The 24880-nt window shown below is 37.7% G+C and overlaps 1 protein-coding gene across 3 annotated transcripts in view; it reads left to right on the top strand.

The window, feature by feature from the left end:
* Positions 1-24880, top strand: part of LOC117326006 (dystrobrevin beta-like) — a 141490-nt gene that overhangs the window by 59592 nt on the left and 57018 nt on the right. For all 3 annotated transcript variants that reach the window (XM_033882561.1, XM_033882560.1, XM_033882559.1), the window contains exons 3-6: positions 2214-2294; positions 6059-6272; positions 7355-7440; positions 14634-14785. In XM_033882561.1, the coding sequence (XP_033738452.1) occupies positions 2214-2294; positions 6059-6272; positions 7355-7440; positions 14634-14785 (533 nt within the window). The remainder of the gene's footprint in view (positions 1-2213; positions 2295-6058; positions 6273-7354; positions 7441-14633; positions 14786-24880) is intronic.

Here is a 24880-nt window from a genome sequence, read left to right as displayed (position 1 = left end):
ACGAGTTATCTTTATGTGCCTTGCCATAATTAGGACACAATCGGGGGCCACTCATAGTTAATCAAGGGCTCTTCACATCCCATTGCATGGCCACACACTTACCCACCTGTGTCCTCAATTAGCCCAGTCTTCAAGGCAAACCCGTTCTGTTAATGCAACTAATTTTCATTATGGCAAATTCTTCCTTCATTACAAGTAATTATAATCTTCTTAGAAATCCTACATTGGTTTTAGCTGGAGGACCCAGTTCTAATTTGTTTTATGTTTGAACTTTATAAAGCCAATTCTTATCATCCTTCAAATTTTCTGTTGAAGCTTCACAACCAAGCATGGATTGATTTTCATTCTCTGTATTTTTGTCTTTTTTTATTTGTTTTGAAAGTTGACAATGATGTGAATTACGATACGCTGCTGTCATTGACATGTCTGCGAACAGCCATTGTTGTGGATTTGTAAGGCTTCCGCAGCCCTCCGGCACTCTCCTTATACAGTTGGAGAAATGGCGGTAGTCCTATACAGCTGGTTAACAAGACGTTTAGCCCCAGATATGTATAATGAATGACTTCATTTTCAATAGAAAGGATTGTCTAACAGTATTGCTAGTCTACAGTGAATTACCATTAAGAGGCTGAAGTGAAGAGTGGGGACACCCGTATGTCTGGTTAATTAATGGTAGTGAGTGTTAGTGAACTGAACACAGTACCCCTATATAAAACGTAATAGTTTACCACTACGTGACCTTTGAGAGAATAATGCATTTTCCATGTGTCTTCCTAATTTTATTTTTTTTTAAATGAACAAAAATTTTTTGAATTTTTTCCCCTCCAGCATCAAATGATCGATAGACAACGTGTCTCTCCATCCTGATTTGTTACTGTACATGTGTACATGTTTTTGATTGTCCCTATATATGCATGTTACCGGAGAACTTGGTCAGTGTCATTTGAGCTCTTCTTCCACATAAACTCACTTCTATTGTTAAAAGCTTCCAGGTGACTTTGCAGTGGAGATACCCCAATAACAAAAAATATAAATTTAGATAATGGATTATGATAATTTTGTATCCTTAGATGTAAATATATAGATATGTATGTTGATTTGAATGCAGGGTGTTTATAAATACATTATTCATTTGTGGTACTATAAATTCCTAGCTGCATGGAATTGATAGTATGTATAGTCAACCTGAAAAATTCTATATATATAGTCCTTATAGAAAAACCCTGTGCTAAATGCTTACACAGGCTCATTTGCTCAAAGTTCTTACCTGGGATTGCTTCTCATGGCAAAAGGCCAGGTGTCAAAAATCAGTTACTAGAAATACAAAATTAGCTTCTTTGCAATATTTTCTTTTCTTTAATTTTTTCCCCCAAAATGTAGCTTAATTCATCCAGGGTTCTCTTGCTAAAATAGCATGTTTTGGATTATTTTTTCTTTAAAATGGTCAGGGGTAAAAAAACACTGAGTTGCTATGGATAAAGGTTTGTAACTAAGTGATGGCTTGATCCAGAGTTAGATATAAATAGAAAATAAATTTTCAAGTTCACCTAGATAATTTAAAATTACGTTGGTTCAATCTACTAATCAATATACATCAGAACTTGATATCCTTATTCATAAAATGGCATACCTTTGCCATTTACCCTGTAGTGGCCGAGTGGTTAAGGTGTCCCGATACTTTATCACAGCCCTCCAACTCTGGGTCACGTGTTCGAAACCTATGTGGGCCATTTGCCTGGTACTGACCATATAGGCCTGTGGTTTTTCTCCGGGGAATCCGGCTTTTCTCCACCTCCAAAACCAGGCACATCCTTAAATGACCCTGGCTGTTAATAGGACCTTAAACAAAACAAACCATAAATAAGCATACCTTTGATTGTGTTACAAGTCTTGATATTGTTGTGTGTCTTCACATACCATAAGGTATTGTTTCAGCTGTGACCAATTGTAATTATATTTAGTTGTTTATGTAGTATAAATAACTGGTGTTACAGTTTGCGTCAGTGAGGAAGCACTATTATTTGACAATCATTTTCGCACTATCTCAAGGAGTCAAACAAAAACATACTGCAGTCTCCCGATACACACACATGCACTACACACATGCATCAGGCACACAGGGGAGGTCATCCTTAATGACCACTACTGTTGATTGGATGTTAAACAGTTTTTGATAGATGTTTGCGTGAATTTTTGTTTTGTTTGTTTTTCAGGAGGCCACAACTTTGATGTCATCCGATTCGCAACATACAGGACTGCATGCAAACTTCGATTTGTCCAGAAGAAAACTAATCGTAGGTTTTGCTTTGTCCTAACTACAGCATTGGTCACATGTTAGTGGGTGGAATAAGAGTCCCAGTCAATGAGGACATTTGGTCACATAGAACTTGTTCGCCTTTATTTTAGTCCAGGTGATCTTTCTTATGATTGAGGTAAATTTGATATAATCCCGATAATCTTTACTTATTATCTTAACCAAACATTTTTTCTTTAATATTTTTCAAAAATAGGGAAAATTAAAACTTAAAACCAAGTTTTATCAACCAAGTTAAAGAATATTTTTCAAGATTTGAGATTTTTGTGAAAAATTACTGTATAAAAATTCCTGTTTTAGACAGTATATCAACCTGATCAGGTTTTTTCAAACTCAGTCCAAAATTACATTATATAACGTAATTGAACGTGTTTCTGTACAATATGGTCCACATTTGTCTACTTCATTATAAAAGTGTCCGAGTACGCGTTTCTCCGGTGTAAATTACATGGGGGAGGTTCATAAAAGTTAAAGGAGTTCACAAGAAAATTAGAAAAGGACAAAACACAATGTTAATGTGAAAAAAAAAATCTGTGAATTTTAAAATTAAATGATAATAAATTGTGTGTAGTGATTTTATGATGTGTCTGGGACACTGCGTTTACATGTCCTTTAGGAGAGGAATGTTGGCATAAGTTTAAGTGCTCCCCAAAGGGTGGTTTAGAAATGTTGGAGATCGTTACATGGGAACTTTAGTTTGGTTTTCTCCGAGTCATATCATCATCACCTTATACCAACCTAGTGTTAGTTTAAAAATGTAAGAGGATATTTCATGGGAACTTAAGTTTGGTTTTCTCCGAGTCGTATCATTATCAATTTGTACCAATATAGTGTTAGATTTAAAATGTTGGCAGATGTTTCATAGGAACTTAGATGATTTGGTATTTTCCTGAGTCGTATCATTGTCAATCTCCGCTGACATTGTCTTAGCTGAGAAATGTTTCAAGGGATAGTATGGCCCTGCAGCATACAAAATCTACCTGTGTCAAAATGGTGGTGAAATAGGTAGACTGTGAACATTTAAATGGTCTTAATGTACAGGATTTCCTGGTATTAACAGTGATTGTTAAAAAGTGACATATTCACGTCCTTGTAATAGATGATGAAAAATTATCCATAAAACATTGAGAATTTTCTCATCCACAACGTCCTGGTTAACCTGGATTTAGTAAGTAACATTATGAACCGAAATAAGTTTAACTTTGAATTATTTGTTTAACTAATTTTCATTCAAGTTTGATTTCAAGATAGCAACTATATTCCATTTTTAAATTTGATTGAAAGTCAAAAGGTTTGAGCAATTAAATTTGATTGTTAGGCTCTTAGTTTGGAGACAAAAGATGGTTGATACCTAAATTTCATGGTGCAGTTTGGTTTAAAGACAAAATTTTAGGCACCGAAAGATTGATTTGTAACTATTAATGGATTATGCTATCAAAATACAAATTGTGTCCGGTGTTTATGAATACACTTAGCATTACCTTAGTAAGAATGCCAGGACAATTAATTCACAGATCAATACTTAGGTTTTAAAACAATGAAAGCAGAGCATCGCTACAGATCTCTGAGGAAATCGTCTGTCACTCACGATCCTCGTCAAACACCTAACTCCTCCTTACATCAGCTGTAGTATTGGAATCGCCACTGGGTGCCAGAAACTGTCAATTAAAACCGTCATGTGGTCAAATAAATGGACTTTGATGGTTGAAAATACGGTAGCACTAATATGGGTGTGTCATCCATTATTGAAAATGTTTTCAGATAATTGGGTAAAACGTGTCATAAAAAGGTATAGAACGGATATGGTGATTGATACATTAGCTCAGATTAGAGCTATGTGGTTACGCGATGAGTGAGATATTCCGATAACACCAGTCGGGAAAGTGTGTGACGGGGTGTCACATTTCAGTTATCATCGGTATGGCTGTGTCTATCCGGACCATCAGTCTGGTTCTGTCTCGGGGAAGGATGGTCGGATCACAATTATCAGACCTGCTGAGCCTGGAGGGTTGGATACATCATGGTTGTAAATTTTGTCCCTTAAGGGCCAAACTTATTGTCAAAATGGCATTGCGAATCTGCATATCAACTGTCAAATAATGAAATGAAAATCTGTGTGAGATGGGGGATTCTCAACCTTTTGGTCATGTCTTCTTCCATATTGTTGTCCCTTGTGTAGTAGAATTTCTTTGCAAGATTTCACCAGCATCTCTCGTTGTCATAGAATTTCAAAATCGAACTGAGATTGCTTACATGTGCCAAGGAGCCATGTGTCTGTGCCATGTAATTCTGTAAAACAGGAGAGGTGTTCTTCATTTCTTCAGTCCCCCCCCCCCCCCCCCCCCCCCCCCCCCCCCCCCCCGACTTTTCCCACGTGTTAATTGTCCTTTCTATGTGGTGTGTTGATTGGGAGAAGAATGACGGTGGGCGATGGCTTTTCCCATCAGTGGATGTTAATCACAATCAATAACCTTTCTACTTCATATGAGGTTTTATTGGGCTATGACCTGCTGCAATGGAGTTGTTAAGATCTGGTTCTCCTGATATCGGTGCTTTAAGTACCGGAACAGGGTGACGATGGGAGCTATTGACACGCGACAGTTGGAGGGGGAGGGGAGAAACGATAAAAAAAACCAAAAAACTTCCAATTTCACTCTCAAGGGATTAAGATTTCCTGCACCCTTTAAGCTCTGTTACCATGATATTTAACTTGTCTGTCAATAAAACGTTTAACACAGACCGTTAACATTGCCAGGCGATCATCACTAATGCCTGCCGCACATGTATGATACCTGCCATTGTGTATTGACACACTTGACCTGGGTTAGCTTGTCGTAATCTTACCATCTGTGCGTCAATCATCCCACGATTAGATGAAACACTGCACTGTAATCTTGGTGTCTTAAGGAACTTTTTACACAAGGAAAATTTATATTATATCATACTATTGAAATGAGCTGAAAAATATTATTACAGTGAAACCTGTCTTTACCGACACAGTGTGGGACTGAGTGTGTCGGATATGACAGTGTGTCAGTTTAGTCATGGTCGGAAATGGCAGTGGAGCATTCCTATAGATGTATGTTCAGATGATACAGGTTGTTTTTATTTTCACTATGGCGTTTTCCAGCAATATGCCCATGCCTGGTAAAAGGCCCACCCGTGTCTATTGCCGTTCAGTATTATTGGTAACGAACAGTATTTCATGGCCTGGTAATAAGGCCTCCCTCTACTTTGAGTCGAAGTTAATGCTGATCCCCTGGGCTCATTACAGAATAAAAGTGGTACATTCACAGGACCGGAATCCTAAATCCTGTATATTGGTTAATGTTCGCTAGGGCTATTGACTGTCGGCAGCGTTACATAAAATTTTAATTGATTTGTAAAATTTGTTAAAGAAACAAAACTGTGAAGTGTTCTCCTAAAACAGCTACACAGTAAATACTTCATGTGAGAAATCTCTTTCCCTGATGTGAAACATCAAGAAAAAAAAATTATAGCTTTAAAGATGCCTCTCTATAAAAATAAATCAAGCTTTTATTTTCTGGCAAATGGACATAAAACAGCTTCTTTTATTTCTGTAATAACGGTTACTTTATGTAGAAATGTGGTAATGTAAAATCAGGTAGTCCTTATGTCAGCAGTTTGATGTCTTTTTCAGATATACAAAAATTAATGTGTATGTGAATGTCTCTTTATTCTGAAAGTTGACACAAATAAAGTCTGTATTTGTTGGGTTGGCAGTTTACCTAGTGGACATATGGAATATAATCGAGGCCTTCCGTGAGAATGGCCTCAACACTCTGGAGCCGGAGTCCGAGCTCAACGGGTCACGGGTGGAGTCAGTATTGTCAAGTATATTCTGTCATCTGAACAAGCGCCTTCCCTCCCCACAACAAGTCGACAATGATCAGTGTATACAGATGCTTCTTAGCTGGCTCATCAACGCTTACGACAGGTAAAGACAGGTGTCTTAGGTAGCTCATCAACACTTACGACAGGTAAAGACAGGTAAAGACAGGTGTCTTAGGTAGCTCATCAACTCTTACAACAGGTAAACACAGGTGTCTTAGGTAGCTCATCAACACTTACGACAGGTAAAGACAGGTGTCTTAGGTAGCTCATCAACACTTACGACAGGTAAAGACAGGTGTCTTAGCTGGCTCATCAACACCTGGAACAGGTAAACTTAGGTGTCTCAGCTATACACAGGTGTCTAAGCTAGCTCATCAACACTTACGACAGGTAAAGACAGGTGTCTTAGCTAGCTCATCAACTCTTACAACAGGTAAAGACAGGTGTCTTAGCTAGCTCATCAGCTCTTACAACAGGTAAAGACAGGTGTCTTAGCTAGCTCATCAACTCTTAATACAGGTAAAGACAGGTGTCTTAGCTAGCTCATCAACTCATACAACAGGTAAAGACAGGTGTCTTAGCTAGCTCATCAGCTCTTACAACAGGTAAAGACCAGTGTCTTAGCTAGCTCATCAACTCTTAATACAGGTAAAGATAGGTGTTTTAGCTATAAGTGGCTCATCAACACCAAAGACAGGAAAACTCAGGTGTCTTGTCATACCTTGTCTACCTACACTATCTAGTAAGGGCAGCCAAGTAATTAAAATATCTTATTATCCCCAAACAACAAAGTTAAGGAGGGAACATAGCTTTCCATTCGTACCACCACTTGTACATCAAATCCCTTTTTATAATCACTTTTAAATTAGTGTTCTCATTATAAAATCATATTGGTTAAGTTTGAAAATACCATGAACAAGTTTGTACTTCAATTAACATATACTTCAAGATTAAAAACAGCTCATATTATCGTTAGGATACCTGAAGACATTAATTACAAATGCTTTGATATTTTCGAGAACATATGCAACTCATTATAATTACCTCTAACAAGGTGATGGAGTTCTGGAAGCTACCCAACTATACATGTACATGTATCCTACCTGTAAAATAATTTAGAATCTGTTTGGCTTTCAAAATAATTATAAGTAACATGTCTTTTAACTTGGTTTTATTCTTTGACAGTGCTGGTCGAGGGCGTATTCGAGTGTTTTGCCTCAAGGTAGCATTGTCCCATATGTGTGCTGGAAAATTGATGGACAAGCTACGCTGTGAGTTATTCCATGCCTGGTATTTACTGCCTTCCCTTCATACTGCCTACCTTATATTTACTGTGTATACCTCATATCTCCTGTATATACCCCATATCTCCTGTGTATTCCCCATATCTCCTGTATATACCACATATCTCCTGTGTATACCCATATCTCCTGTGTATTCCCCATATCTCCTGTGTATTCCCCATATCTCCTGTGTATACCTCATATCTCCTGTGTATTCCCCATATCTCCTGTGTATTCCCCATATCTCCTGTGTATACCCCATATCTCCTGTGTATTCCCCATATCTCCTGTGTATTCCCCATATCTCCTGTGTATACCCCATATCTCCTGTGTATTCCCCATATCTCCTGTGTATACCCCATATCTCCTGTGTATATCCCATATCTCCTGTGAATTCCCCATATCTCCTGTGTATACCCCATATCTCCTGTGTATTCCCCATATCTCCTGTGTATACCCCATATCTCCTGTGTATACCTCATATCTCCTGTGTATTCCCCATATCTCCTGTGTATACCCCATATCTCCTGTGTATACCCCATATCTCCTGTGTATACCCCATATCTCCTGTATATACCCCATATCTCCTGTGTATACCCCATATCTCCTGTGTATTCCCCATATCTCCTGTGTATTCCCCATATCTCCTGTGTATACCCATATATCCTGTGTATACCCATATATCCTGTGTATACCCCATATCTCCTGTGTATACCCATATATCCTGTGTATACCCATATCTCCTGTGTATACCCCATATATCCTGTGTATACCCATATATCCTGTGTATACCCATATATCCTGTGTATACCCCATATCTCCTGTGTATACCCCATATATCCTGTGTATACCCATATATCCTGTGTATACCCATATTTCCTGTGTATACCCCATATCTCCTGTGTATTCCCCATATCTCCTGTGTATACCACATATCTCCTGTGTATACCCTATATCTCCTGTGTATTCCCCATATCTCCTGTGTATACCCCATATCTCTTGTGTATACCCCATATCTCTTGTGTATACCCCATATCTCTTGTGTATACCCCATATCTCCTGTGTATTCCCCATATCTCCTGTGTATACCACATATATCCTGTGTATACCCATATCTCCTGTGTATACCACATATCTCTTGTGTATACCCCATATCTCTTGTGTATACCCCATATCTCTTGTGTATACCCCATATCTCCTGTGTATTCCCCATATCTCCTGTGTATTCCCCATATCTCCTGTGTATACCACATATCTCCTGTGTATACCCATATCTCCTGTGTATTCCCCATATCTCCTGTGTATACCACATATCTCTTGTGTATACCCCATATCTCCTGTGTATTCCCCATATCTCCTGTGTATACCCATATCTCCTGTATATACCCCATATCTCTTGTGTATACCCCATATCTCCTGTGTATTCCCCATATCTCCTGTATATACCCCATATCTCTTGTGTATACCCCATATCTCCTGTGTATTCCCCATATATCCTGTGTATACCCCATATCTCCTGTATATACCCCATATCTCCTGTGTATTCCCCATATCTCCTGTGTATTCCCCATATCTCCTGTGTATACCACATATCTCCTGTGTATACCCATATCTCCTGTGTATTCCCCATATCTCCTGTGTATACCACATATCTCTTGTGTATACCCATATCTCCTGTGTATTCCCCATATATCCTGTGTATACCCCATATATCCTGTATATACCCCATATCTCCTGTGTATACCCCATATCTCCTGTGTATTCCCCATATCTCCTGTGTATACCCCATATCTCCTGTGTATTCCCCATATCTCCTGTGTATTTCCCATATCTCCTGTGTATACCCCATATCTCCTGTGTATACCCATATCTCCTGTGTATACTTCATATCTCCTGTGTATACCCCATATCTCCTGTGTATACCCTATATCTCCTGTATATACCCCATATCTCCTGTGTATACCCCATATCTCCTGTGTATACCTCATATCTCCTGTGTATACCCCATATCTCCTGTGTATACCATATATCTCCTGTGTATACCCCATATCTCCTGTGTATACCCATATCTCCTGTGTATACCCCATATCTCCTGTGTATACCCCATATCTCCTGTGTATATCTCCTGTTTATATACCATATCTCCTGTGTATACCCATATCTCCTGTGTATACCTCATATCTCCTGTGTATTCCCCATATCTCCTGTGTATTCCCCATATCTCCTGTGTATATACCCCATATCTCCTGTATATACCCCATATCTCCTGTGTATACCCCATATCTCCTGTGTATACCCCATATATCCTGTGTATACCCATATATCTCCTGTGTATACCCCATATCTCCTGTGTATACCCCATATCTCCTGTGTATACCCCATATCTCCTGTGTATACCCCATATCTCCTGTGTATACCCCATATCTCCTGTGTATTCCCCATATCTCCTGTGTATATACCCCATATCTCTGTGTATACTCCATATCTCCTGTGTATCCTCCCATATCTTACCCCATATCTCCTGTGTATACCCATATATCCTGTGTATACCCATATCTCCTGTGTATACCCCATATCTCCTGTGTATACCCCATATCTCCTGTGTATACCCCATATCTCCTGTGTATACCCCATATCTCCTGTGTATACCCATATCTCCTGTGTATTCCCCATATCTCCTGTGTATACCCCATATCTCCTGTGTATACCCCATATCTCCTGTGTATACCCCATATCTCCTGTGTATACCCCATATCTCCTGTGTATACCCATATCTCCTGTGTATACCCATATCTCCTGTGTATACCCCATATCTCCTGTGTATACCCCATATCTCCTGTGTATACCCCATATCTCCTGTGTATACCCCATATCTCCTGTGTATACCCCATATCTCCTGTGTATACCCCATATCTCCTGTGTATTCCCCATATCTCCTGTGTATACCCCATATCTCCTGTGTATACCCCATATCTCCTGTGTATACCCCATATCTCCTGTGTATACCCCATATCTCCTGTGTATACCCCATATCTCCTGTGTATACCCCATATCTCCTGTGTATATCCCCATATCTCCTGTGTATACCCCATATCTCCTGTGTATACCCCATATCTCCTGTGTATACCCCATATCTCCTGTGTATACCCCATATCTCCTGTGTATACCCCATATCTCCTGTGTATACCCCATATCTCCTGTGTATACCCCATATCTCCTGTGTATACCCCATATCTCCTGTGTATTCCCCATATCTCCTGTGTATTCCCCATATCTCCTGTGTATACCCCATATCTCCTGTGTATACCCCATATCTCCTGTGTATACCCCATATCTCCTGTGTATACCCCATATCTCCTGTGTATACCCCATATCTCCTGTGTATACCCCATATCTCCTGTGTATACCCCATATCTCCTGTGTATACCCCATATCTCCTGTGTATACCCCATATCTCCTGTGTATACCCCATATCTCCTGTGTATACCCCATATCTCCTGTGTATACCCCATATCTCCTGTGTATACCCATATCTCCTGTGTATTCCCCATATCTCCTGTGTATACCCCATATCTCCTGTGTATACCCCATATCTCCTGTGTATACCCCATATCTCCTGTGTATACCCCATATCTCCTGTGTATACCCCATATCTCCTGTGTATCCCCATATCTCCTGTGTATACCCCATATCTCCTGTGTATTACCCCATATCTCCTGTGTATTCCCCATATCTCCTGTTATACCCCATATCTCCTGTGTATACCCCATATCTCCTGTGTATTCCCCATATCTCCTGTGTATACCCCATATCTCCTGTGTATACCCCCATATCTCCTGTGTATACCCCATATCTCCTGTGTATACCCCATATCTCCTGTGTATACCCATATCTCCTGTGTATACCCCATATCTCCTGTGTATTCCCCATATCTCCTGTGTATACCCATATCTCCTGTGTATACCCCATATCTCCTGTGTATACCCCATATCTCCTGTGTATACCCCATATCTCCTGTGTATTCCCCATATCTCCTGTGTATTCCCCATATCTCCTGTGTATACCCCATATCTCCTGTGTATTCCCCATATCTCCTGTGTATACCCCATATCTCCTGTGTATACCCCATATCTCCTGTGTATACCCCATATCTCCTGTGTATTCCCATATCTCCTGTGTATACCCCATATCTCCTGTGTATACCCCATATCTCCTGTGTATTCCCCATATCTCCTGTGTATACCCCATATCTCCTGTGTATTCCCCATATCTCCTGTGTATACCCCATATCTCCTGTGTATTCCCCATATCTCCTGTAGTATACCCCATATCTCCTGTGTATACCCCATATCTCCTGTGTATACCCCATATCTCCTGTGTATACCCCATATCTCCTGTGTATACCCCATATCTCCTGTGTATACCCCATATATCCTGTGTATACCCCATATCTCCTGTGTATACCCCATATCTCCTGTGTATTTCCCATATCTCCTGTATATACCCCATATCTCCTTGTATATACCCCATATCTCCTGTAGTATACCCCATATCTCCTGTATATACCCCATATCTCCTGTGTATTACCCCATATCTCCTGTGTATTACCCCATATCTCCTGTGTATACCCCATATCTCCTGTGTATTCCCCATATCTCCTGGGTATACCCCATATCTCCTGTGTATACCCCATATCTCCTGTGTATACCCCATATCTCCTGTGTATACCCATATATCTCCTGTGTATACCCCATATCTCCTGTGTATACCCCATATCTCCTGTGTATACCCCATATATCCTGTGTATACCATATATATCCTGTGTATACCCATATCTCCTGTGTATACCCATATATCCTGTGTATACCCATATCTCCTGTGTATACCCCATATCTCCTGTGTATACCCCATATCTCCTGTGTATATCCCCATATCTCCTGTGTATACCCCATATCTCCTGTGTATACCCCATATCTCCTGTGTATACCCCATATATCCTGTGTATACCCATATATCTCCTGTGTATACCCCATATCTCCTGTGTATACCCCATATCTCCTGTGTATACCCATATCTCCTGTGTATACCCCATATATCCTGTGTATACCATATATCTCCTGTGTACATGTATCTATGTACTCTTCCTAATGCATATCTCCCTTTTTCATGCTTTCCCTTTTTCATGCTTACACATATGATTTGATGACTTTCTGTTAAATATCTGAAACTAAGAAAAAAAATTAACAGTAATGAAAAAAATATTCTCAAACATTTAAGAGCATGTAATTAAGTACAATTTTTCCCTTAGACATAATGAACAATTAGGAAATAGCACCAATATATGTTTACTAGGTTTAAACTTGTTTTTCTCTGTTTAGGTTAGAATAAATAATTGCTACAGTGCAAAGAAAATTTACATAGCATTTTTAAAATCCTCTTTAATTACTGTTCAGCTTGACTATAGCAAAATGTTGACTCGCATTGCAATCACTTCTATCATTAAAAAACACATTAAGCTTTTGTTCCTGTAATTGTTTCTGAATTTAATTTGCGGTTATTGTACATGGAGGGGATTAGGCCTTACCTGATAGAAGTGTGAGTCACACCCACAAGTTGTCATGGAAACTAGGCCCCATTGGGGTGGATTTAATTAAACAACACATGAGAACTGGACCCGAGAACCTCCATAAATGGGTTTCAATATGACAAATATTTCTCACAATTGCCTTTTGTTTAGGATTACTAATACAAACATGCACTTTTGTTTTTCCTCATTTTAAGGATAATGTGCACTTACTTAGCCCTGTTCCCTTGGCAGTTCACAGCTTCAAACACTGATATGGATTTTCCAATTTCAAGTTTTAAAATATTTCACTCATAAATATCTGTTAATATAGCTCATATATGCATTTTTTAATTGCTTACATTTGTTTTAACAGGCATTGACAGTCCTTAATGTTGTAATTGTATGTTAGACTGTCTCCTACTAAAAGCACCAAACATTTTGAGGGGCTGTATATGTCATATATACTGTAGAGCCTGGCTTGAATTTGATACGGTGATGGTGACAACTCTCAGCCTGTCAAGAATCTCAAATCCATCTGCTGTAACTATAGTGTCATAAAATCATACATTATTGGAAGTCTTCTGTGTGTGGCAGAGTTATACTGCTATAAGGTGGCTTATAGGATTGAGCTTAGGTAATTCACACTGACAAAGTTGACATAAACAAAAGCTGCAAACCAATTCAAGACCTGGAAGAATGATTCATAAAGTAACGACTAGAACTTGAACATGTCACAACAAATTTCTTTAATTCACAAAGTAAACAAATTATGATGTTCTATTTCCTCTAGTGATATATGTTATACAGTATCACACTTTAAAGTAGACACAGTTGTCTAGTATTTGGTGCTACAATTACACCATGTCTCTTGACACGTGACTAAAACAAGGATGTATTGTGAAAATTATTATTCATCCATTATCAGAATATATTTCACATCCCAACTTTTATTTCTTGTTTGATTAACAGGTGCTCTAATATTTTATGTAATGTTGTTGAGTTGTATTTTCACACAGTAATGTTACTGTTCTATGACATATCTCGAAAATGTCAGTGTTATGCTAAATATTTTGCTGGTGTTAAGAATTTGCCTATTTTAGCAGAAAACCGAATATAGTGAAAATTAAACTCTTGCGAAATCTAACTGCTATATAGCATAGTTAAATGTTCAGAACCAGAGGAAATATTTTCACATTCTTCACAGGCTTATCCCGCGGTTGCTAGGGAAACAATAAATGGATCTCACACAGAGGGGTAAAGACAGCTGGCATGTGTTATATGACGCTGCTCACAATAACATACGTAATTTTTTTCTGCAAAAAAGGATATCTCAATTTAACCCTCAAGTAAGAGTTTGGCTAGCCAGCACTCAGCAACTCGTGCTGACTGGCCAAACTCTTACACGAGGCTTGAGATATCCCTGTCCACGAAACAGACCCGTGTTAGATTCTATTAGTCCATCATATACTTGATTTATTAAAGGATTTCAAAATAAATAAGGGTGAGCCAAATTCGAGGATTTTAACTGACTTTCTTATCAGCAGGTATTTGCGTCATCTTAGGAAAGTTTTACTTTATATTTTTTTGTAATACATGTGTTTATAAACTCTTTCAGATATTTTTACCCAGTTGTCTGACTCTAGCGGATATTTGAATAGACAACGTTTTGAGGATTACTTAAGGGACCTGTTAACCCTCCCCACAGCTGTTTTTGAGGGGCCGTCTTTTGGCTACAATGAGATGGCGTCCCGGGCCTGTTTCGATGGCGTGAGTATGCTAACCTCGATATAAGATATTGCACTACTTAAATAATTTTAGGTCTCAGTAAACAGCAAAGATTTTACCTATTTTTGTGGTATTTGTGAACCTCGGTTAAGCTTTAGACATACAGGATGAACATCTTCGTTCCAGATTTTGTTTTTCGCTGTTTTATCATTGTTATGTAAACAATCAATTTTGTTGACTTGGATGTAAGTGAGGAAGGGGTCTTATATGGAAGGTAACTAGAGTATTTGGAGAAAACCCACTTATTGGGCACCTGACCCTTTAACATTTAATTGATTCATTATCACTGTAGCAACTTTATACAGGTATGTGATGAATACCTGTATCTCTATAGTTAGGTCATACAGGTATGTAATAAATACCTGGATCTCTATAGTAAGGCCATACAGGTATGTAATAAATACCTGTATCTCTATAGTTAGGTCATAAAGGTATGTAATAAATACCTGTATCTCTATAGTCAGATCATACAGGTATGTAATAAATACCTGTATCTCTATAGTAAGGTCATACAGGTATGTAATAAATACCTGTATCTCTATAGTCAGATCATACAGGTATGTAATAAATACCTGTATCTCTATAGTTAGGTCATAAAGGTATGTAATAAATACCTGTATCTCTATAGTCAGATCATACAGGTATGTAATAGATACCTGTATCTCTATAGTTAGGTCAAACAGGTATGTAATGAATACCTGTATCTCTATAGTAATGTCATACAGGTATGTAATAAATACCTGTATCTCTATAGTTAGGTTATACAGGTATGTAATAAATACCTGTATCTCTATAGTAAGATCATACAAGTATGTAATAAATACCTGTATCTCTATAGTAAGGCCATACAGGTATGTAATAAATACCTGTATCTCTATAGTCAGATCATACAGGTATGTAATAGATACCTGTATCTCTATAGTTAGGTCAAACAGGTATGTAATGAATACCTGTATCTCTATAGTAATGTCATACAGGTATGTAATAAATACCTGTATCTCTATAGTTAGGTTATACAGGTATGTAATAAATACCTATATCTCTATAGTAAGATCATACAAGTATGTAATAAATACCTGTATCTCTATAGTAAGGCCATACAGGTATGTAATAAATACCTGTATCTCTATAGTTAGGTCATACAGGTATGTAATAAATACCTGTATCTCTCTAGTTCAGATCATACAGGTATGTAATAGATACCTGTATCTCTATAGTTAGGTCATACAGGTATGTAATAAATACCTGTATCTCTATAGTTAGGTCATAAAGGTATATAATAAATACCTGTATCTCTATAGTTAGGTCATAAAGGTATGTAATAAATACCTGTATCATCACATCAACAAATACACATTGGAACTCTTTGCTGCTTTAGCTGGAATGTAATTCAATCAAACTAAATACCACAAAAAACCAATGTTCGATAAACATGAATGGCTGATGTGTGCGCTACCCATTGACTACAGGTGAGACTTACACTACCTCTTGTTTATGGCCAGCTGTATGTTACGTTATTCATGAGATGACCTGATTTGCCCATCATTGAGTGTGATGTAATTATCCAGCACACCTAACTCTTACCTGTGTATGTGTCTCTGCCTGGTTAATGAGAGCTCTATGTACCTGTAACAGTGTTATACATACCCATGTAGCCTACATCTCAAACACTGTATTGATTGAGTTATCCAGTAGGTGGCTATGTTGAATCAGCTCTCTATGAATGTTTGATGTTTGTCTGTCCGAGGTATAACATCTTCCTTAACATTATCTGTAATTGTCTCAAGCTGTCAAGGCTGATGCTTATGTGACACTAAGAGCAGATAACTCTTCATCTTTAACTGTGTGATTCTCAACTGTGAGTATGACAGAAAATATCTTTGAGATCCTCAGTTGTGAGTATGACAGAAAATATTTTTGAGATCCTTAACTGTGAGTATGACAGAAAATATTTTTGAGATTCTCAACTGTGAGTATGACAGAAAATATCTTTGAGATCCTCAACTGTGAGTATGTCAGAAAATATCTTAGAGATCTTCAACTGTGAGTATGGCAGGAAATATCTTTGAGATCCTCAGTTGTGAGTATGACAGAAGATGATTTTGAGATCTTCAGCTGTGAGTATGACAGGAAATATCTTTGAGATCTTCAACTGTGAGTTTGACAGAAAATATCTGTGAGATCCTCAGCTGTGAGTATGACAGAAAATATCTTTGAGATCTTCAGCTGTGAGTATGACAGGAAATATCTTTGAGATCTTCAACTGTGAGTTTGACAGAAAATATCTGTGAGATCCTCAGCTGTGAGTATGACAGAAAATATCTTTGAGATCTTCAACTGTGAGTTTGACAGAAAATATCTTTGAGATCTTCAACTGTGAGTTTGACAGCAAATATCTGCTCACAGCTGAGGACCTCAAAGATATTTCCTGCGATATGACAGAAAAAATCCTGTTCCTGAAGTGTGAAAGCAGATATCCGATCCAAAACTGAAATTTATGACACTTTGATCTGGAGTTGAATGGCATATAAATGCTGAAAATAATTCTGTACCGTAATTTTGAGGTGAGGGCAGATATCAATTATATTCTGAGCTGAAAGGCTAAAAGGATGACATCCCTGTGATCCTGCATTGTGACAATCCTATGAGAAGTTAAGTCTGACATTCCTTTGAGAAGTCTGACCTTCCTGTGAGAAGTCTGTCATTCCTGTGAGAAGTCTGACATTCATGTGAGAAGTCTGACATTCATGTGAGAAGTCTGACATTCCTGTGATCCTCCATTGTGACATTCCTTTGAGAAGTCTGACAATCCTGTGAGAAGTCTGACATTCCTTTGAGAAGTCTGTCATTCCTGTGAGAAGTCTGACATTCCTTTGAGAAGTCTGATATTCCTGTGAGAAGTCTGACATTCCTTTGAGAAGTCTGATATTCCTGTGAGAAGTCTGATATTCCTGTGAGAAGTCTGTCATTCCTGTGAGAAGTCTGATATTCCTGTGAGAAGTCTGTCATTCCTGTGAGAAGTCTGACATTCCTTGGAGAAGTCTGATATTCCTGTGAGAAGTCTGATATTCCTGTGAGAAGTCTGACATTCCTGTGAGAAGTCTGACATTCCTGTGAGAAGTCTGTCATTCCTGTGAGAAGTCTGTCATTCCTATCCTATGAGAAGTCTGACATTCTTGTGAGAAGTCTGTCATTCATGTGAGAAGTGTCATTCCTGTGAGAAGTCTGACATTCCTGTGAGAAGTCTGACATTCCTGTGAGAAGTCTGTCATTCCTATGAGAAGTCTGTCATTCCTGTGAGAAGTCTGTCATTCCTGTGAGAAGTCTGTCATTCCTGTGAGAAGTCATTCCTGTGAGAAGTCTGACATCCCTGTGAGAAGTCTGTCATTCCTGTGAGAAGTCTGTCATTCCTGTGAGAAGTCTGTCTTTTCTGTGAGAAGTCTGATATTCCTGTGAGAAGTCTGTCATTCCTGTGAGAAGTCTGATATTCCTGTGAGAAGTCTGTCATTCCTGTAAGAAGTCTGACATTCCTGTGAGAAGTCTGTCTTTTCTGTGAGAAGTCTGATATTCCTGTGAGAAGTCTGTCATTCCTGTGAGAAGTCTGTCATTCCTGTGAGAAGTCTGTCATTCCTGTGAGAAGTCTGACATCCCTGTGAGAAGTCTGTCATTCCTGTGAGAAGTCTGTCATTCCTGTGAGAAGTCTGTCTTTTCTGTGAGAAGTCTGATATTCCTGTGAGAAGTCTGTCATTCCTGTGAGAAGTCTGATATTCCTGTGAGAAGTCTGTCATTCCTGTAAGAAGTCTGTCATTCCTGTGAGAAGTCTGTCATTCCTGTGAGAATTCTGTCATTCCTGTGAGAAGTCTGACATCCCTGTGAGAAGTCTGTCATTCCTGTGAGAAGTCTGTCATTCCTGTGAGAAGTCTGTCTTTTCTGTGAGAAGTCTGATATTCCTGTGAGAAGTCTGTCATTCCTGTGAGAAGTCTGATATTCCTGTGAAAAGTCTGACATTCCTGTGAGAAGTCTGTCATTCCTGTGAGAAGTCTGTCATTCCTGTGAGAAGTCTGACATTCCTGTGAGAAGTCTGTCAGTTCTGTGAGAAGTCTGTCATTCCTGTGAGAGGTATGACATTCCTGTGAGAAGTCTGTCATTCCTGTGAGAAGTCTGATATTCCTGTGAGAAGTATGTCATTCCTATGAGAAGTCTGTCAGTTATGTGAGAAGTCTGTCATTCCTGTGAGAAGTCTGTCATTCCTGTGAGCAGTCTGTCATTCCTGTGAGAAGTCTGTCATTCCTGTGAGAAGTCTGTCATTCCTGTGAAAAGTCTGTCTTTTCTGTGAGAAGTCTGATATTCCTGTGAGAAGTCTGTCATTCCTGTGAGAAGTCTGACATTCCTGTGAGAAGTCTGTCATTCCTGTGAGAAGTCTGTCATTCCTGTGAGAAGTCTGTCATCCCTGTGAGTAGTCTGTCATTCCTGTGAGAAGTCTGTCATTCCTGTGAGAAGTCTGACATCCCTGTGAGAAGTCTGTCATTCCTGTGAGAAGTCTGTCTTTTCTGTGAGAAGTCTGATATTCCTGTGAGAAGTCTGTCATTCCTGTGAGAAGTCTGATATTCCTGTGAGAAGTCTGTCATTCCTATAAGAAGTCTGACATTCCTGTGAGAAGTCTGTCATTCCTGTTATCTGGTGCTGTAATTTGTGAGAAGTACAATTTTCCTGAGTTCCTAGTGAAAAGACTGACAACCCTATGATCCTGAGCTATTATTTTCCTTTGAGAAGATTTGCATCACTTTGATCTGGTGCTGTAAATTGTGAGAAGTCTGACATTCCTTTGATCCCTGTGAGAAGACTGACATTCTTGTGAGAAATCTGACATTCCTGTAATTTGTGAGAAGTCTGACATTGATTTTATTATGAGATTTAGCTAGATTGTACGAATTTCTTAGCAAAACCTGCGAGCTGTTTGATGATATATTATTCTAATCCTGAGTTTAGAGAAAACACTATCATGAGAAATGATTCTAATCTGTCATGTCCAAAGCAATTCAAATTTGATGATAAGTGGGTATTTTAATCGCATGAAAAGGTTTTCAATTCTATTTGTGTAGTGGAATGTGATTGATATATGTACTGTTCTTGAATTTCTCATCAATTGTGAAGCCTAAACCTGTTAGAAAGTGGATCTAGTGGGCTGGAGATTACAAGGTTCTGGTAGTGCTATGACTAGAGTCTGTGTCTTATGTTCCTGAGAAGTCCATCAATCCACAGATGCTAATGTGTATTGAAGCTTGTGATTACTGCCACAGTGCTCCAGTGTCATTTGTAGTGGGGGTGAATGTTCCTAAGAATCTTTACATAGAGGAGAAGGTCAACTCAGCAAAATTTTGTGTCTGGACTGGGGTGAAGTCCACTTGTGTGACAATATAGTCAGTCATGAGAATTAACAGTTGTTGTCAGCCATGTGAATTCACAGTTTTTGTCAGCCATGATAATTAACAGTTTTTGTCAGCCATGCGAACTAACAGTTGTTGTCAGCCATGATAATTTACAGTTGTTCTCAGCCATGATAATAAACAGTTGTTGTCAGCCATGATAATTTACAGTTGTTCTCAGCCATGAGAATTAACAGTTGTTGTCAGCCATGATAATTTACAGTTGTTGTTAGTCATTAGAATTAACAGTTATAGTCAGTCATGAGAATTAACTGTTGTTTTCAGCCATGAGAATCAACAGTTGTTGTTAGTCATTAGAATTAACAGTTGTTGTCAGCCATGAGAATTAAATGTTATAGTCAGTCATGATAATAAAAAGTTGTTGTCAGCCATGAGAATTAACAGTTGTAGTCAGTCATGAGAATTAGCAGTTGTTGTCAGCCATGTGAATAAACAGTTGTTCTTAGTCATGAGAATTAACAGTTGTTGTCAGCCATGAGAATTAACTGTTGTTGTCAGCCATGATAATTTACAGTTGTTCTCAGCCATGAGAATTAACAGTTATAGTCAGTCATGAGAATTAACAGTTGTTATCAGTCATGAGAATTAACAGTTGTTATCAGTCATGAGAATTAACAGTTGTTGATAGTCATGAGAATTAACAGTTGTTGTCAGCCATGAGAATTAACAGTTATAGTCAGTCATGAGAATTAACAGTTGTTATCAGTCATGAGAATTAACAGTTGTTATCAGTCATGAGAATTAACAGTTGTTGATAGTCATGAGAATTAACAGTTGTTGATAGTCATGAGAATTAACAGTTGTTGATAGTCATGAGAATTAACAGTTGTTGTCAGCCATGAGAATTAACAGTTGTTGATAGTCATGAGAATTAACAGTTGTTGATAGTCATGAGAATTAACAGTTGTTGATAGTCATGAGAATTAACAGTTGTTGATAGTCATGAGAATTAACAGTTGTTGTCAGCCATGATAATTAACAGTTGTTGATAGTCATGAGAATTAACAGTTGTTGTCAGCCATGAGAATTAACAGTTGTTGTCAGCCATGATAATTAACAGTTGTTGATAGTCATGAGAATTAACAGTTGTTGTTAGTCATGAGAATTAACTGTTGTTGTCAGTCATGAGAATTAACAGTTGTTGTCAGCCATGAGAATTAACAGTTGTTGATAGTCATGAGAATTAACTGTTGTTGATAGTCATGAGAATTAACTGTTATAGTCAGTCATGAGAATTAACAGTTGTTGTCAGCCATGAGAATTAACAGTTGTTGTCAGCCATGAGAATTAACAGTTGTTGTCAGCCATGAGAATTAACAGTTGTTGATAGTCATGAGAATTAACAGTTGTTGTCAGTCATGAGAATTAACAGTTGTTGATAGTCATGAGAATTAACAGTTGTTGATAGTCATGAGAATTAACAGTTGTTGATAGTCATGAGAATTAACAGTTGTTGTCAGTCATGAGAATTAACAGTTGTTGATAGTCATGAGAATTAACAGTTGTTGTCAGTCATGAGAATTAACAGTTGTTGATAGTCATGAGAATTAACAGTTGTTGATAGTCATGAGAATTAACAGTTGTTGATAGTCATGAGAATTAACAGTTGTTGTCAGTCATGAGAATTAACAGTTGTTGTCAGTCATGAGAATTAACTGTTATAGTCAGTCATGAGAATTAACAGTTGTTGTCAGCCATGAGAATTAACAGTTGTTGATAGTCATGAGAATTAACAGTTGTTGATAGTCATGAGAATTAACAGTTATTGTCAGTCATGAGAATTAACAGTTGTTGTCAGCCATGAGAATTAACAGTTGTTGATAGTCATGAGAATTAACAGTTGTTGATAGTCATGAGAATTAACAGTTGTTGTCAGCCATGAGAATTAACAGTTGTTGATAGTCATGAGAATTAACAGTTGTTGTCAGCCATGAGAATAAACAGTTGTTGATAGTCATGAGAATTAACAGTTGTTGATAGTCATGAGAATTAACAGTTGTTGTCAGTCATGAGAATTAACAGTTGTTGATAGTCATGAGAATTAACAGTTGTTGTCAGTCATGAGAATTAACAGTTGTTGATAGTCATGAGAATTAACAGTTGTTGATAGTCATGAGAATTAACAGTTGTTGATAGTCATGAGAATTAACAGTTGTTGTCAGTCATGAGAATTAACAGTTGTTGATAGTCATGAGAATTAACAGTTGTTGTCAGTCATGAGAATTAACAGTTGTTGATAGTCATGAGAATTAACAGTTGTTGATAGTCATGAGAATTAACAGTTGTTGATAGTCATGAGAATTAACAGTTGTTGATAGTCATGAGAATTAACAGTTGATAGTCATGAGAATTAACAGTTGTTGATAGTCATGAGAATTAACAGTTGTTGTCAGTCATGAGAATTAACAGTTGTTGTCAGTCATGAGAATTAACTGTTATAGTCAGTCATGAGAATTAACAGTTGTTGTCAGCCATGAGAATTAACAGTTGTTGATAGTCATGAGAATTAACTGTTATAGTCAGTCATGAGAATTAACAGTTGTTGTCAGCCATGAGAATTAACAGTTGATAGTCATGAGAATTAACAGTTGTTGATAGTCATGAGAATTAACAGTTGTTGTCAGTCATGAGAATTAACTGTTATAGTCAGTCATGAGAATTAACAGTTGTTGTCAGCCATGAGAATTAACAGTTGTTGATAGTCATGAGAATTAACAGTTGTTGATAGTCATGAGAATTAACAGTTATTGTCAGTCATGAGAATTAACAGTTGTTGTCAGCCATGAGAATTAACAGTTGTTGATAGTCATGAGAATTAACAGTTGTTGTCAGTCATGAGAATTAACAGTTGTTGATAGTCATGAGAATTAACAGTTGTTGTCAGCCATGAGAATTAACAGTTGTTGTCATCCATGAGAATTAACAGTTGTTGATAGTCATGAGAATTAACTGTTATAGTCAGTCATGAGAATTAACGGTTGTTGTCAGTCATGAGAATTAACAGTTGTTGATAGTCATGAGAATTAACAGTTGTTGATAGTCATGAGAATTAACAGTTGTTGTCAGCCATGAGAATTAACAGTTGTTGATAGTCATGAGAATTAACAGTTGTTGATAGTCATGAGAATTAACAGTTGTTGATAGTCATGAGAATTAACAGTTGTTGATAGTCATGAGAATTAACAGTTGTTGATAGTCATGAGAATTAACAGTTGTTGATAGTCATGAGAATTAACAGTTGTTGTCAGTCATGAGAATTAACAGTTGTTGTCAGCCATGAGAATTAACAGTTGTTGATAGTCATGAGAATTAACAGTTGTTGTCAGTCATGAGAATTAACAGTTGTTGATAGTCATGAGAATTAACAGTTGTTGATAGTCATGAGAATTAACAGTTGTTGTTAGTCATGAGAATTAACTGTTGTTGTCAGTCATGAGAATTAACAGTTGTTGTCAGCCATGAGAATTAACAGTTGTTGATAGTCATGAGAATTAACAGTTGTTGTCAGTCATGAGAATTAACAGTTGTTGATAGTCATGAGAATTAACAGTTGTTGATAGTCATGAGAATTAACAGTTGTTGTTAGTCATGAGAATTAACTGTTGTTGTCAGTCATGAGAATTAACAGTTGTTGTCAGCCATGAGAATTAACAGTTGTTGATAGTCATGAGAATTAACTGTTGTTGATAGTCATGAGAATTAACTGTTATAGTCAGTCATGAGAATTAACAGTTGTTGTCAGCCATGAGAATTAACAGTTGTTGTCAGCCATGAGAATTAACAGTTGTTGTCAGCCATGAGAATTAACAGTTGTTGTCAGCCATGAGAATTAACAGTTGTTGATAGTCATGAGAATTAACTGTTATAGTCAGTCATGAGAATTAACAGTTGTTGTCAGCCATGAGAATTAACTGTTGTTGTCAGCCATGAGAATTAACTGTTGTTGTCAGCCATGAGAATTAACTGTTGTTGTCAGCCATGAGAATTAACAGTTGTTGTCAGTCATGAGAATTAACAGTTGTTGTCAGCCATGAGAATTAACAGTTGTTGATAGTCATGAGAATTAACTGTTATAGTCAGTCATGAGAATTAACAGTTGTTGTCAGCCATGAGAATTAACAGTTGTTGTCAGTCATGAGAATTAACAGTTGTAGTCAGTCATGAGAATTTACTGTTGTTGTCAGTCATGAGAATTAACGGTTGTTGTCAGCCATGAGAATTAACAGTTGTTGTCAGTCATGAGAATTAACAGTTTTTGTCAGCCATGGGAATTAGCAGTTGTTGTCAGCCATGAGAATTAACAGTTGTTGTCAGCCATGAGAATTAACAGTTGTTGTCAGCCATGAGAATTAACAGTTGTTGTCAGCCATGAGAATTAACAGTTGTTGATAGTCATGAGAATTAACTGTTATAGTCAGTCATGAGAATTAACGGTTGTTGTCAGTCATGAGAATTAACGGTTGTTGTTAGTCATGATAATTTACAGTTGTTGTCAGTCATGAGAATTAAAAGTTGTAGCTAGCCATGAGAATTAATAGTTATAGCCAGCCATCAGAATTAACAGTTTTACCCAGCCATGAGAATTAACAGTTGTAGTCAGCCATGGGAATTTGCAGTTATACAAGTGAAT

This window comes from Pecten maximus, chromosome 4, assembly GCF_902652985.1.
Source record: "Pecten maximus chromosome 4, xPecMax1.1, whole genome shotgun sequence".
Classification (NCBI taxonomy): Eukaryota; Metazoa; Mollusca; class Bivalvia; order Pectinida; family Pectinidae; genus Pecten; species Pecten maximus.
Note: the sequence above shows the minus strand (reverse complement) of the source record. Positions and strands in the feature narration are given on the sequence as shown.